Source organism: Leptodactylus fuscus, chromosome 5 (genome assembly GCF_031893055.1).
Source record: "Leptodactylus fuscus isolate aLepFus1 chromosome 5, aLepFus1.hap2, whole genome shotgun sequence".
Classification (NCBI taxonomy): Eukaryota; Metazoa; Chordata; class Amphibia; order Anura; family Leptodactylidae; genus Leptodactylus; species Leptodactylus fuscus.
The window spans coordinates 155154859-155171445 of record NC_134269.1 but is presented as its reverse complement, the minus strand read 5'-3'; the positions used below and the strand labels follow the sequence as shown (position 1 = coordinate 155171445).

Sequence of the window (16587 nt, the reverse complement as noted above, 5' to 3'; positions counted from 1 at the left end):
ACAATTACACACCCGATAGAGCCCCAAAAAGTTATTTTTAATAACATTCCCCCCTAAATAAAGGTTATCCCTAGCTATCCCTGCCTGTACAGCTATCCCTGTCTCATAGTCACAAAGTTCACATTCTCATATGACCCGGATTTGAAATCCACTATTCGTCTAAAATGGAGGTCACCTGATTTCGGCAGCCAATGACTTTTTCCAATTTTTTTCAATGCCCCCAGTGTCGTAGTTCCTGTCCCACCTCCCCTGCGCTGTTATTGGTGCAAAAAAGGCGCCAGGGAAGGTGGGAGGGGAATCGAATTTTGGCGCACTTTACCACGTGGTGTTCGATTCGATTCGAACATGGCGAACACCCTGATATCCGATCGAACATGTGTTCGATAGAACACTGTTCGCTCATCTCTACTGGTAATCTCTCTTTTTTCGTCATATGCCCTGACAGCTATAAATTTCACCCATTTTCATATAGTGACAAATCTTAACAGCCATGACTTGACTTACCTTGCTATTTCCATATGCCATGTCCATCGCTTCTAGAGATAATGAGCAAAGTGCATTAATGAGATGGTGCAGAGACACATCATCCAGGTATCTGAAATAAGAAGAAAATCTTAGAGAACCGAGGCTTGCCATCATGGGAAGCACACACAGGAAAACCTAAGAATATTGTGTTAAACATTTAGTCAATTTATGAATGTTACTTTTGGAAGCATATTCTTAAATGGTCACACAATTTTCAGACAATTTAGTTTCATTTCATGAAATATGGGATTCTGGACAAAAATGTAAGTGTGCTTTAATTTAAAAAAAAATGTAGTTTTCTGTATAAAAACCTCTTTAAAAGTTCCATGCCCTAGGTGTCTCCCTTCTAGCTAATCTGGAGTCACTTCCTGTTGCTAGTCAAAGTGCATCCATAGATACACTGGATAAGAAAGATGTTCACACAGTGAGTTGAGGGGGATGTTCTGTTCTGTCTTCATGGAGAGGGGAGGGGTTGATTTTCCTCACAACCTACACACACACATCTGTAAACTGCTTGCTTAGCCCTAAGGACTGGAATTTCTGAAACTCTCAGGTTACAAGTAAGAATAAGAGACTTCTAATTTACTTGTATCTACTTCTGTGTCCACTTTATCTTCTCAGGCAGTGACATTATGTCTATTGGTTACAAGGCCATGCTACAGCCCAAGTCCCATTAAACCCCTTTAAGAACTAAAAAATAAATAAAATAAAAAAAAACACCATATAACCGCTTGACTTCCAAGAATGTATGTTTTATTTGATGACTAAGAGTATACTGCAAATAGAAAATAAGTTTCCAAATAATGCCAAGATCAGATTGCAATTTTCACAATAGTGCAATTTTCACAATACAGGATGTAAAGGTTTTACTTCCTGGTTATGTATCTGTTGTGAAAGGTAGGGGCAAGAGATCGGATCCTGCCGGTAAACATTTAGGAGAAAGAGCACTATTATTGTCACCATTCTCCCTATGTATAGCCTTCCAGGAAGCTCTGGTAGTGCGATACTAAACCCTCATGTTATTAATAATAACATGATAACTTATAATACCATGATATAATAACTTATTATACCTTCTTACCAACCAGGAATGCTCTTTCATGCATTGTTTTGTCTATAGGCAGTTGCATATCTAATTTCCTCTTAGTCATACAAGTCTCCATCTCTTAGGCCTCTTGTAGGCAACCGTGATGTGGGTCAGTGTGCTATCTATGCATTTCAAAGATAGCACACTGACCCATTCTTTTCTATGGACCCGTACACATGACTGTGATTTTCATGGTCCCGTGTGCAGACTGACAGTCTAGGCCAAATCAGATAGGACAGGTCCTTTTCCTGTCCTATTTTGCTGCCTGCACTTTCGTGGCTCCTAATGAAAGGCATGAAGCATGGCCCGAGCACAGGCAGCACACAGGGATATCCCCGTGTCCCCCATGTGCAGCCTGTCATTTAATTCACAACAGGCCGGTTGCAGCACGGTCACCTGCAACTGTCCATACAGAGATTTTTCATTTCTTCAACTTTATTTTCTGGATCGCTAATGAACGGGTAGCAGTTGCAGCATCATTCCTATTCAAGTAATAGGAGCAATGCAACAGTTCTGGGTTATGGCAGGTATAATATGATTTTATTTTTAAAATACATATCTGAATTAGTGTCTTACTGGGAGCTTTCAAACAGTCGCGAAAGGATTGTGGAAATTACAGGCAAATCTGTCATGACTGCAGTGGTCAAAACCTAAAAGAATAAAATCAAGATTGTATTAGGAAATGCATCTTCCATTAACATTATACATAAATGCAAAAAATATAAAGCAGATACTTACTGTACTAGGCCCCTCAACTGCCCTCCCAGGTTTTAAAGCACCGCCACTGCTGGGTTTCAAGCCAAGGATCCACACCAAGTGCTAAAGAAATATAAAAATAAAAAAATTACACATTTACAAAGAAACATTGCAAAGTGACATACTAATAGAGACATAGATATATAAGTTTGAACAAGATACACATTACCAAGAGCAACAATAAAACGTTACAGTGCAGGTTCACATAGTATTACTATTACATACATACCTGAAGAGTTGCAAGTACAAGTTGCCAAGATGTTCCCAGATACCCTCCATGACAATGTGCCAAATTAAGTAATGTTCGCATACACTGTATGTTCTTAGCAGTAAGCTGAAAAACAAAAAAGGAAATAAATATGTAGCAAATAGATTCCAACATTACAATACAAAGTTTAGAACAAAAATTAATTCATTTACAGTACCATAACAGTTCCTTGTGGCTGAAGAGCAAGAGGTTGCCCGACTGCTACTACTTGCTGGTGAGAGTCACTTGATGGGCTGATCATCTGCACACTCTGCCCCTGAATTGAATAAGCTGCAAAAAATGAAGAATAACAAACAATTTAACAAAATCAAATAAAACTGAACATACTTTGTATTATACATTTAAAACTGTTCAATAAGTGCAGTCTGTAATGACCAATATAGTTGTCATTTTTCCAGAGCAGCGACATTGAAGTAAAAAAACTAAATAAATACCGGTAATATAAAAGCAGAAGGACCTTTCAAGCATCATAAAAAGAACATATTGGGTTTTTATAGAAAACATACATAGTTTCTACATAGAACCATTTTACAACCCATGGAAATTGACTTGAGACACCTGGACAGTCTACCTACTTTAAAGGGATATTCCCAACTCAAGGATCCTATCTACTGCTAGGTTATGTAAATTGAAGAGTTTTCTTAAATATATTGCTTTAGCAATTCTGATTTGTTTTCCTGCTACATGAAATTATTCCTTCCAGTGTTTACACCGCGTTTCCATAGAGCCGGACCTGTGTGATAAGCCAGGACAGATGACATCACTCACTGCTCTCACTGTTATTTACTGCTCTGCCATTCAGCAAATTGCAGTTTGTTGATAGAAAGACACTTCTATATCACTGTAAACACACAAATAACACCGAGTCTGTTCTTTAGAAGCATGTGCATATTTTCTGAATAGCATTTATGTTAGATTTCTATTTCTAGTAATCATAATAACTATTGTGATACTTCATACCGACCAGTTCAGTAAGCTGGCGGGGAAGGGGACTGTTTGATAACGAATACAGAAAGTGAGAAGAAGAGACAGCAGGCAAAGCTGCTGAAAGAGGGAGATGGGAAAATCCCTTTAAAGACAATACAGGATCTATTTCAACATGTTAAGATGAAGCTTTTCAGAGTTGAGATACAACGGCTTACTACTGACCAAGGCACTAAAACAACCTAGAGGTATTTAAACTTGTTAAGATGTAAAAGTTCTTACATTTGCTGCCCAGAGCAGCAGATGAACTGTTCAATACTGTGAGGGCGTAGTGTGGCGGTAAGGAGCCTTTACAAATGGCAGTAATGAAGGCATCCCTGGGAGTGACAAGTCCTAGTTTTCCACACAGAGCTGCCATGGTCATTTCAGCCTTCAGTATGTTTTCTGTTGCAGTTTCGTCAGTGCTGGAAGTGAAAAAAAACAATATATATATATCTCAAATAAAATAATCTTAAACATTTAATTCTAACCACATTGTCTATTATAAATTGATGTATTGAGTAATATGAGCAGTAATAGAATTATCTACCTGCAATCAGTCACAGCATTAAAAATTCAAGAAACGGCAGTCAAACTGTTTGCAAAAATACAGTCTGCTGTAAACTACATCAGGCTCCGACTGCCCTTTAAGCCAGGTATTGACAGACTGCTATGTACACATAGTAGCCAGTCAGTCACTGCAAATGTAGGGTTGGGGAGGGGGGGGGGAGTTTGGAGAGGCAAAGACAATCCCTTGTAAGTATGGAAGACTTATCAATAGGAGTCTGCTGTATCCTTTCAGCGCTTTCGCTTACACACAGTAGCAGATTTATCTGACAGATCCACTTAAAATTATTGTTTCCTAACTAATGGCTCTTTTACTTTCAATGAAAAAGCCATTAAAGGTGCTTTTACATCAAAGCATCGTATTCCCTATTCACAGGATATAGGATAAGTTGCAGATTGCTGGGTTCTTACTGCTGAGAGCCACTTCAATCAAAATAATGGGATGCCATATAACTCAGTCTGAATGGAGAACTGGTTGGGATGACATACCGCTGCTGCATTCATTTATATGAGACCATCAGAAACAATCAAGTACTGTGCTTCAACTAGGTCAAGTGGTCCCACTGAAATGAAGAGAGTGGCAGCTAGTCTGCCCTGCACCACACCAGGCTCTATACGGACACCTCCAAACATAAGTAACCAGATAGTAGGGCCTGAACCACTGTGCTTAGTGATAAACTGATATCTACTGCCTATACTACATCAATAGGGCTTGTTCCACTTTGTATCAAAACTTCCACATAATGGAAGTCAAAAGGGATGCTATAAATTCCACTCGGACTGAACTTTAATTCTTATTATTCTAGTTTAGGTAATTTAATGAAAACATCTAAAATGTCATGAGAGAACAATTATTCACATCGACAGGAGCATGTAAATAATTCACTTTTCTCCTTACCTTGCATCCAGAAGCAATGAGAGGGCTGCGAGAAGCCCGCACCAACAGGCATTGATCATCTCTTCCCAAACTGTTCTGCCAACTTAAATGAACAAATACAATTATTAACTGTGTAAAAGGAAATGCAAGGACGCTTGCTAAATACTTAAAGGAATTTTTCCTAACAATGTATAATGTAATATGCAAATACATATACCAGATATATACCTGTGATTGAAGCTATACAGTCTTCAATGTAAACTTTTTTTTTGCAGTAGGCCAAAAGATATTTGTCAACACAGACTAAAGTGACACTTTTTAAGCCTCTGTTGGGGCTTAAGGTGCATGACACTTAGAATGAGTGTCAGGAGCAAGCAGATGTGAACCTAACCATAGATGTACATAGTGTATATGTCATCGATATACATAGTATATAGTTCCGTGACTGTAAATATAAAACAGCACTGTCAGGGAATATTTGCATTTATATTGATGAAAGAACCAATTAACATTAAAATAAAATTAAAAATTACTACATAAAAGATGGCTGCATATGCAACGAAATATCACAGTTGAATTCTCTAAACAAAGTCTAGTATTAGAATATTTGAGAAATAACCTGGTTCCTCCTCGGGCGGATCTGACACAGCTCTAACATCTTTCTGTTCAATACTGTGTAATGGAGGCTCTTCTGCTGATATTTGCGAGTCAGTTTCAGCCTGGCCAATCTCTCCCTCAATCATGGTAGTGATGCCTCGCACCAAATCTAACAAGCAGTGAAATGCAACAGACATGGCATAGCCCTCTGGGATAGTAGGAGGTTCCACTTTGTCAAGCATTTCAAGACTACAAAAGAGAAGGAATTATGCAAGTCAAATGATGAAGAGTGACAGATGCTGTAAATATAAAAATCATCATCTTATCAAAGAAAGAGAGGAAAAGAAAAAAAAATTTCCCCATTGTAACAAACATTGCAAACATGGCTCACACTACTGCTCCTCACTAAGAACAGGCGAGGGCAACCTACCACCATCTCTATCAAAATCTGGACTTGGCACCAAAACGTTGGATGAGAGATTAGAGAGCACAACCAAGAGATAAAATATGTTGGCCCCACAGGCACCACACCACCAGCAAATTTCTGGGATAGTAGCATTAAAAGAGAGAAGCAAAGGCCGGGGTTTGATTCCAATGGAGAAGCTTCTTCTAAATAAGCTCCTTGAAAATAATACAGCGAGAAATCTTGGCAGCAAGTCTCCAAATGATGGTCCAAGAGAAATCCAACAGAATTTCTCTCAAGCAACCCTCCCATCACCTCATATACAGGTGTCACCTCATATACAGAGAGGAGAGATGGAAACGCAGAGCCCAGGCACCCCATACATTGCAAGTCAGCCATCGGGACCAAAAGAAAAAAGGAGGGAAATGAGATGTATCGGGACTAACCAAAGTTTCTCTATTTCCATCCACTAAACCTGGGTCCTCCAATAATAATACAAGGACTAAGTTAGGTGAGTGACAGACCACCTTTATGTTTCGGGGTCATCACAATCAATCTAGAAATTTTATGTCTCCCTTTAGCCCAGACAAAACACAGTACAGAGGAGGCTCTTTTTATTGATAGAGCGCCCCATATTTCCACCTCAGGGGGTCACTCTGATGACTCTAATGGTGAGAAGTAGTATTTTATTGTAGGGCCAGTATGAAGTTTCTTTGTGAACGGTGTCCAAGTTGTGGATAACTACAACGGTCCGGGCTCTTTAAAATAGCGCCTATACGCTTTGGTTATTTACAGTCTTGAAGACATTGTTTTATAGTTTACTATGAGACTCATGATTATCTTGTGCTAGGAAAGAGCCACTTCTGTTGGATAACTTGAACTGCAGCTAACGCATATGATAATTACGTTGTATTTATATTCAAGACATTATCTATGCTAAAAAAAAAAAAGTTTGTAACCTTTTATGTTCATTGTTTTTATTTAGAAAATGAAAATAACTATGTTAAAAAAAAAACCCATAGAACATAGAACTTACTAAGTTGCTTTAGCGCTGCCTTGAACAGAGATGGTCATGATCGGAATCCAGGTGCCCCGGTACTCAAAAGCAGGAAGCACACTTGTATTACCAGCTGCCGCTGCCATCCCTGATGCAGCCTGGTTTGTGGCAGGGGCACTGGCGCTAGATCCAGCTGGAAATCAAGCAAACATTTTAACACATTTCTAAAAGAAAGACGATACTGAGACATTTATTTCTATATATAATGCAGAAAGTATGACAATCTGACATTTATTTTCAACTTAGAACCAGAAAATCGGGCAGAAATAAAATAGGAGACACGTGTGAGTGGGAGAGACACAGATACAGAGCAGGACAGTCTAGGAAAAATTACCATTGGGGATGGAAGCTGTAGAGGCAATTCCAGTACTTGGTATGAGGAAAAGTGACTGAATAAAGGACCCCAAAGCATTGACAATGTCACGGAAAACTTTAGTGGAGTGTTGTTTCATATCATAAGACTGGCAGAAAGACCTGGATATTAAGATATAATTAATACTATTATCTTTAAATATAAATAGAATAAAAAATACAAAGACATTTGCCAATTACAGAAAAAAAAAAAAAAAGTTAAGTTTAAAAAACATACCTGAGCAGCTGGGGCTGCACGCAGAGTCTGTGTATAGACTCTACCGCCACAGCTCGGAGCCACTGTGGTTTATCAGCATCCAGAAATTTTACTAGTAGTGACAGAAAGATCTCACACTCCGTCACCTACAAAAGAAACAGGACTTCAATATTCTTGCACACAGCAGTGTCCCCCAAATCATACAGTACAGGGAGTGTGCATAAAATGCTCAACAGTAAGAATGCTTTGCAAAATACAAGTCTTAATAGTTTATTTTTGTCAATTAACAAAAGAGAAATCTATGTAAAATTAATATTTCGGGTAATCACACCCCTTTGCCTATCACTGCCAAACTGACGGTAGGGAGGCTAAAAAGCACATCAGGTACTGAAACTAACAGCACTTCTTGTTTAGGAATGGCGGGGGCTACAGAAAAATTCCAACTGCATTGCAATCAGTGGAGCAGAGCCTATTAAATAATGCAAAAATATGGACTTAGCGATGGTGGTGAAAGGTCCTCTTTAAATAAATTAAATGTAACTGTACAAGGCAATCCATCTTCAAAGGTCAGTGTAAAGCTACAAGAATTCAATTCAAAGGGCCTAATGAAGATGATACCCTTACATATGCTGAATGACTACATGTCCTACTCAAAAGGACAATAAGGACTGGCAGCACAGCTTTATTAACATTTCTAATCAGTCCCATTTGAGTATCAGATAGGTTATAGAGAAATATTGGCCCACATTGGTGAATGATCCAAATCTCAAAAAAAGAATACACTAACTAAACCCATTCCTCATGTTCTGCAGACTGAAGATATTTATTATACTTCCTTATCTCTACTCTGTTTACAATTTTCTACTTTTAATCCCCTTATCTGTCCTCTAGGGGACTGACAGCGTTTGCTATCAGCATAAAGAGGTGTCAGTATACAATCAGTATGTGCATCAGTCCGTTTTTAGTCTCAAACTGAATTCAAACAGATGGATGACATACCGATGTGTGAACCAAGCATAAGACTAGGTCATTAATACTTTAGTCCAGGAAAACCCCTTTAACAAGTAATGGTAAAAGTATTTCTACTTTTTCATAATCCAACAGAAAATTCTCTCATTTACTATACAGTATATTTAGATTTTTTTAAAAAAAAAAAAAATCTGTGGAAGGGGGAAAAAAAACCAAACCATATAAAAGGAGCATTTCTTTACAACGAAAGGAAATGGTAAAATTAATTTATCTTACCAAAAGGCCATAAAATTGCTTGATAAGTACAGACACAACCCGAAGAAGTCTCATACAGATTGGAAAATAAGGTTTCTCAACAGGAGCAGGAGAAGAATTACTAGTGGATCCTTGTCGGAATTTAATATTTGGCGAAAAGAGTTTAATCACAAGAGGACACACCCGTTCCTTTAGTAGGAAGCTAAATTCTTGGTGCTGAAAAACAATAATTAAATACATAAGTAAATAAAATAAAAACATAGACTTTCCTCAAAATTTTTGCGGCAGTTTTAGACACAGAATCCCTACAAAATATTTGCAGTTATTGCATTACCTGCAAGAATACTTGTGGGAAATCATTAAGGACCGATTCCAGAAGTTCCAATCCAAATGTCCTTGTCATCTCAGTCATTCCTACCAGCCAATAGGGAGCATCGGCATTAACCAGCTGACACAAATCCTAAGGAAATCAGGGTGACCCATTAACCAGCAGAAACTAAACTGAAGAATTACACTACATGCCAAAGCAAAAATTCTGTAAACTCTCCATCTACAGAGACGTGGCTAGAACATCATACCTGAAATAGCATATATGCATCTTTAGCGCATGGCTTCAAAGTACTGACAGATCTCCTATTACTGTTTCCGGTGACAGGCACAGGTTGCTCCACAACATCTGCATACAATAAAGTGATACACTGTAATCTTTCAAGATAACCGTGAAAAATCTCATGCTTTGATAATATTAACAGGCAACATATGGACACCATTAGAAGAAAACCACCAAATACATCACTTGACAAATAAAAATGAACATGATCTTAGAATCATCAAATAAGAAGCCATATATAATCACATGGTCATAAAGCCTTAAATAGCATGCCCTGTATTTCACATCATTAATAGATAATTAACGTTTACCTGCCCAGCTGTGCAGATAGAAATATATACAGATTTACTCACTAGCAAGTACTAAAAGTACAGTTTACGGTCCCACAACTTAGTTTTAGTTACTTTTTTAAATAGTAAAGGGGGTTGTTACACAATTAACTGTTACATTTCCATATATGTCAGCTCTCCGAGAAAGTCTGGGACTCCAGAAAAAAATAGGAAACCTACCAGGAACAACTGGCAAATTTCCCAAGAGCAGGGACAGTCTTCCACTAAGCAGCACTCCACATATATTTTATGCAAGTGAGGTCAGGTTGCTGCATCATTAGAAGCATCCTTGGATTGGTCATCAATAAAAGATCACTGGGGGTCCAACACCTGGGACCCTGCTGATCAGCTGTTTGAAGGGGCCATTGTGCTCCTTGGAGTGCTATCACCCCTTCACATCACATGCTAGTTGTTTCATAGAAGCTGTGCGATGTAATGACAGTCTTATTGCATTCACATCTTTTGGCTGCTATGAAACATAAAGGTGTGATAGTAAGGGCGGGTTCACACCTGGGCCCGGTCTCTGCTTTGCAGGTTTCAGTCTTCTGCCCGAGAAACTGGACAGGAGATGGAAACCCGGCAGTCACTTTTCAAACCCATTCACTTGAATGGGTTTGCAAAGTGACCGCCCGTGAGCGTATTGTGCCCGTCTGCGGCAAAACTGTTTCTTTTTAACCAGACACAAAGTCGGACATGCAGGACTTTGTGTCCGGTTTAAAAAAAACGGTTTCGCCGCAAGTGAGGCACAAGACGCTCATGGGCAGACATTGAGTGCCAGGTTTCTGTCTCCTGTCCAGTTTCTCGCACAGAAGAGGGAAACCCCAAAAGTGTAGACTGGGCACAGGTGTGAACCCGCCCTAAGATGAGATGTAAACAGTGAAAAGCTCACAGCATGTATATGTGCTGCAGCCCCTTCGTACATCTGATCTTCTAGGGTCTCAGGTGTCAGGTCTCAGGTTGATGACCTATCCTGAAGTCAGGTCACTAATAAAGGAACGGGAAAAGCTTGTTTAACTAAAAATAGATTTTGTCTCTAAATAATATATTTGTCTCTCTGGACACTAACTTTCTGTTGACCTGAAGTAGATGCCACTACGGCATTAAAATGCACTGTCTATTTATGTGTTCAATTGGAACAAATAAAACTTTAACCAGATGCCAATACTACAGTTGGTTATCACTAATCTTTTGAGCAGAACTCAAGCTTTTATCCCAGATTTAAAAAAAAAAAAAAAAAAAAAAACAAAACTTATTTTCAAAAATATAAACAGGAGGACCAAACAGATGATGAGGACAACCTTTATCCATGAAGTATATAACAATGTAATATACACAGCACGTTTACCTTTGTGCCTCTCATCTTCAGCCACCATTCTCTCAAACACCACAGTGACGACTTGCCGAACTGTTGCTGCTGCCGTATTATTTGTTATGTTGTCTTTAGTAAAGTGCAGCCTGAAGCATAGAACGATTGCCTGCAAAATAGAATCCAAGTAGGAAGAAATAGTAAATGCAAGAAAAGCTAGTCCTTAAAGAGGTTGATCCAAAAACTGGAAAAATACTACTTGAAGTGATGCACACCATTATGGTGTTGTTATTCTGCTAAACCGTGTCACTTTAGCCATTTACACCTCTTACTTTACCCTTCTACAGATCTGGCCCATTCATTTTCTGTAGACAGGCACAACTGCATCCCCTAAAACCTCATTGCAGTAGGGCTCTTGCCAGCTCCCCCTCCAATAGTGTGAGCTCTATATACTACTCTAGCATATAATCCTACATAGAAGAGATGAAAGTGAAAGTCAAACCAGGCAGCACTTCGAAGGGACTTGCAGTAGAATGGCGCAGAAGGGTGGACAAAGTGTGTGCACCATCTCACAGCTGTTGATGTTCATTACTATGGAAACCAGGAAGTATTTCACACCATGGGGGCATAGATGATCATAGATCTAGATTATATGAAATTACAATTCCCAATATGCTCCATTCACTTCCAAGGGAGCCCCAAGAATAGCTGAGCAAGTATGCATGCTGGGAGTTGTAGTTTTACAACAGCTGGAGTGGACGGTTGCCTATCCCAGTTCTACACAACATAAAGAGATGTGCAAAGTTGTTACCTGAATGCTGTGGTCTTATCAAACAGCTGATCTGTGAGGGTCTCAAGTATCATCAGATCCCCACTGATGTGATACTGATGAATTATCCTAAAATCCTAAGGATAGGTCATCAATATTATAAGCCTGGAAAACCCTTTCATCCGTTTCTGAAAATACATAAATTCATTCAATAAATAGAATCAATCGATCCGTACAGCACTATTACCTTTGATAAAGCATCATCATGAACCACGGTGTTAGTTGTTAGAAGCACCAAAACAGTCTGCAGAAGCTTCAGTTCTTCTAGTCCATTTTCCATCAGCTGCCATAACATGTTGATGATATTACCAGCAGCGGCCTTGTGAGATAAAGAAATTTTTTTTTAATAAAATGTGCAATATATGGACTATAAGTGCTCTACAGTACATTAAAGGGATTCTGCACATGCCCACAAGAAAATGGCCGCGTGGTTACCGTGTAAGCAGCCATTTTTTCTTGTGGCCCCAGGCACGCGCAGTCGGCTCTGCCCAAAGCCTACAAGTTTCACCGCCTGCGCCGGAAGAAGACACGTGAAGAGGAAGTTCCTGAAGAAGATGGCGGTGGCACTGGAGAGTTCTCTTGCATCATTGGGGAAGCCCCCAGTGCTGTTTGAGTGCTGGGGCCCGCCCCAAGTGCTGAGAGAGAACTCATTTGCATACCAGCGAAAACCAGGACTTCTACCAAACAGCGGCACGGAGAGGACATCTAAAGGTAGGAGAAAAATAGCCTTTCTTAAGGCTATTCCTACGTGTCAACAAAAAAAAAGGGTTTTAATGCTAGAATCCCTTTAAATGTAGATTGTGAGCCCCATATAGGGATCATAATGTACAATTTCATTTTTTTTTTCCTATCAGTATGTGTTTGTAGAATGGGAGGAAATCCACGCAAACACGGGAAGAACATACAACCTCCCTGCAGATGTTGTTCCTGGTGGGATTCAAACCCAGGACTCCAGCGGTGCAAGACTGCAGTGCTTACCACTGAGCCACCGCGTTGCCCCTATTCTTTTGCTACCTTTAGATGTCTTCTCTGCGCCAGCGTTCGGTATAAATCCTGGTTTTCTTCTGTATGCAAATGAGTTCTCTCGCAGCACTGGAGGTGGTCCCCAGTGCTCAAACAGCACTGGGTGCATCCCCAATGCTGCTAGAGAACTCTCCAGCACCGCCTCCATCTTCTTCAAGCTGGATTTAAACTTCAAAGCCTCGTGCAAAGCACACTGCGCATGCCCACAGGGCACAAGAAAATGGCTGCTTACAGAGTAAGTGTTTTCTCTCGCAGCATTGGGGACACCATCAGTGCTGCGAGAGAACTCATTTGTATACAGATGAAAACCAGGATTTCTACAGAACGGTGGCGTGGAGAAGACATCTAAAGGTAGGAGAAGAATAGCCTTTAAGGCTATTCCTACGTGTGAACAAGAAAAAAATGTGATTTTAATGGTAGAATCCCTTTAAAAGGTATGCCCAGCGCATCATAATTTTTTAATGACACAAATACTGCCAGAAAATCAAAAGCTGTCCGAAAGCTTAGTTACGTTTTAAGTTAATACATATAACTTAAATTACCAGCTTTTTTGGGAAAAAATTTTATTACTCTGCTGACACTTGACATTTGGACAACTCCTTTAAAAGAGAACTATCTCAAACTCTGCAGAATACAGACAGGTACTCCCAATTCGACCCGATCAGAGGCTGTACAAAGACTGGGTGAGCATAGTAAACTTTGCCGGAAGCCCACTACTGCTGGCCATAAAGGAAGGGGGGAGCAGCTGGGGTGCTTTTTTAATCTATATTAAATGTTTAGAAGTTTGTTAATTCTGAGGGTTGTTTTTTTTTTTTTAGAAGTATGGTTTATCACATAGTAAAAGGATAGGATCCCAGTAGATTGTAATTCACATACCTCCGAAACCACTTCATGTGACATGAGCCTCTGGATAGCAGCAAGACAAAGTTGGGTGATTTTCGGTTCTTTTGTTCCACAGCCCATAAGAAAAGGTTGGACAACGTCCAAACTGTTCTCCTTCAATGCTTCATGAAAGAAAAGAAGCAAAACAACGTTGTAATTTTTCAAAAATAGCCAATGCCCAGTTAATAACACTACCAATTACAAAACAGATTAACAGTGTATCTCAGTTTTTGAGAATTAAAATAATCTGGCGTCTTGAGAACTCTTAGAGAGCGTTCACACTACTGTCGGTGTCCGACAGCTAGGGTTCGATGCTAATGTCCGCACAAATTCTTGCACTAGCTGTGTCCGTTACATTTTGCATTGATTTAAATGGACATCGGGTGCGTTCTTTTACTGTCCGTGGTTGTCCTTAAGTGTCCGTTCACAAAGATGTCCGATTTTTCAAGCGGACAGCAAAAACCTACATGTAGGTTTTTGCTGTCTGCTTGAAAAATCGGACATCTTTGTGAACGGACAGTTAAGAACTTCCTTCAGGTGGATTTGCCTCGCGACATCTGCCTGAAGACACTCCCTCCCAACTAGGCCCATTCATTTGGGCCTAATCTGGAGCGGAGTGTGCGACTGGATGCCGATGCTTTGTATCGGCATCCTGTCACAGCTACCCATATTTTGTTCCAGAACATAATGCAGCCTCCACCTCAGGTTCCGGACCAAAAAAACCCTGTGTGAACTTACCCTTACTAACACAGTATTGCAGTCTGCATTTTCTCTCCCTCCACTTTTGTGTGAATTGACCTACTACTCTGTAATGCCTCATTTTTCTGTACTTGAACCCTACAAATTGTAAAGTGCTGCAGAATATGTCGGTACCATATAAATAAAATGTATTATTATTGTTGTTCTAATGAATAGGCTAGGTATTTATTTTTTTATGTTGTAAGATTTTTACTTACATGTAAAATTAGCTATTATAATATATCCTAACAGGGACTTATTCAGGACAGGCCAGAACTTCCACTTTAAAAACATACATATCACTGATCCTGACAATCCACAAGCTTATGATACCACAATGGCTAATGATCATGGCATCAGAAAAAGCACTGTGACCCGAGGATAACAATGTTGTAAATGAATAGCACTGGGACAACCCCCTACCACAGAATATATTTGGGTTTTGTAGATTTTAAGTAAATAAATGTCATTGATGTTCTATGTCCAAGATCTATGCTTCTTGTAAACGATAGGATTCATTGTCATACACTGACAATCCAGTGCATGCAAAGTACTAAATTTAGATACAAGATATACTCCATATAAAAATAAGATCTTTGTACGTATATCATTCTTATTTCTACAGTGACAAAAGTAAAATAAAACAAAAAAAGGAAAAAATTAGACATTTACTGACAATACAAGCAATGTTAGTCAAAGGTGGAGCAGCATTCTCTGTACGGCAGAGGTAAACATCAGCAGAATTACCTGTCAGTATATCAGTGTTCCGTGCAGCTATGTTTTTTACCTTCACTATCCCGGATTCTGCAGCCTGGAATATATAAAGCGAGAGATAAGACCTTAAACTGGTAAATTATTATACAGTCATGAAGAACATATTTCAAAGCAAGTTAAATCACTGATAACCCCTAGAACTTTATGTAGTGGTTCACACACACAGCAACAACAAAAAAAAAATGACAGCATATTAATCCAACATGCTATACATGTCTGATCGTTGGGAGTCTGACATTAGGTAACAACATGGATCATATTGGGTAGCCTAGCCTCTACCCCCAGCAGAGGGATGACCATCAATAAATGTAATCCTCCCCTACAGTATTTCAAAGTGTGTGAAGCAGCTAGAAAGGAACACCAACTTGCAGGGAAAAAAAGCAGGCCATTGGGGTACCTGAAGCAGGCCGCCACTCATTACAAAGGGATAGCATAGTCCATTAATATGTTATCACTTTATTAGATGGTAATAAACCTTAAACCTGAAGCACACTGACTGGACTGTCCAGTACTTCCAGCTTTTCAACCAGTTCAGTGCCTCATCCATGCAGACAAAGAGAGGTGTGTGCATTAAAAAAAAATGCAAGTCACACTATACTGATGGGATCGGCAAACTATTTAGGGACTACAATTTGATTCCCTTTGAAACACATTACGTAAATCATATACATCTCTAAGATATCATAAAGAAGGGATCCACAATGCTTGGACTAAATTGCATAACCAGACAGCGAACCTCTAGCTCAAACAATGAATATATAAAATACTTAGTAAAACTACCTGGGTGTCGTTCATATAATTCCTATTGCCCTCTCCATTTTTCTAAAAATCAACCACCTTCTCAGAATGCTCTATGTAAATGGTGCTTTGATCATTAAGGTATGAATTTTGTTCTACTTATCGATTTTTGATGGCAGACCTGGTAACCTGTTTCCCCGAAAATAAGTCAGCTCCCGAAAGTAAGACATAGCAGAGGTTTTGTTGAATTGCCTAATATAAGGCACCCCCCGAAAGTAAGACATCCCCCAATAATAATAAACTTTCTGAGCAAAGACTGTATGAAGAAAAACATTGCTGAACACTTTGTGCGATGTTCCGTGTGCACAGGTATGCCAGCTGCTGATGCCGCTGCGATACGGTGTATCCACTGTTCCTGCTGCTGTCGGATGAGCTGGGAGATGCCGCTGTGCATACACTAAGCATC

The 16587-nt window shown here is 39.4% G+C and overlaps 1 protein-coding gene across 2 annotated transcripts in view; it reads right to left on the bottom strand.

The window, feature by feature from the left end:
- The window catches only part of MON2 (MON2 regulator of endosome-to-Golgi trafficking), an 88558-nt gene that overhangs the window by 61932 nt on the left and 10039 nt on the right, over positions 1 to 16587 (bottom strand). For both annotated transcript variants that reach the window (XM_075274512.1, XM_075274513.1), the window contains exons 2-19: positions 15357 to 15420; positions 13866 to 13993; positions 12154 to 12285; positions 11177 to 11306; positions 9471 to 9568; positions 9227 to 9352; positions 8914 to 9108; positions 7690 to 7814; positions 7435 to 7574; positions 7080 to 7233; positions 5663 to 5889; positions 5065 to 5146; positions 3843 to 4024; positions 2794 to 2906; positions 2598 to 2702; positions 2351 to 2431; positions 2189 to 2262; positions 505 to 595 (exon numbers count right to left, since the gene is read on the bottom strand). In XM_075274512.1, the coding sequence (XP_075130613.1) occupies positions 505 to 595; positions 2189 to 2262; positions 2351 to 2431; positions 2598 to 2702; positions 2794 to 2906; positions 3843 to 4024; positions 5065 to 5146; positions 5663 to 5889; positions 7080 to 7233; positions 7435 to 7574; positions 7690 to 7814; positions 8914 to 9108; positions 9227 to 9352; positions 9471 to 9568; positions 11177 to 11306; positions 12154 to 12285; positions 13866 to 13993; positions 15357 to 15420 (2247 nt within the window). The remainder of the gene's footprint in view (positions 1 to 504; positions 596 to 2188; positions 2263 to 2350; positions 2432 to 2597; positions 2703 to 2793; positions 2907 to 3842; positions 4025 to 5064; positions 5147 to 5662; positions 5890 to 7079; positions 7234 to 7434; positions 7575 to 7689; positions 7815 to 8913; positions 9109 to 9226; positions 9353 to 9470; positions 9569 to 11176; positions 11307 to 12153; positions 12286 to 13865; positions 13994 to 15356; positions 15421 to 16587) is intronic.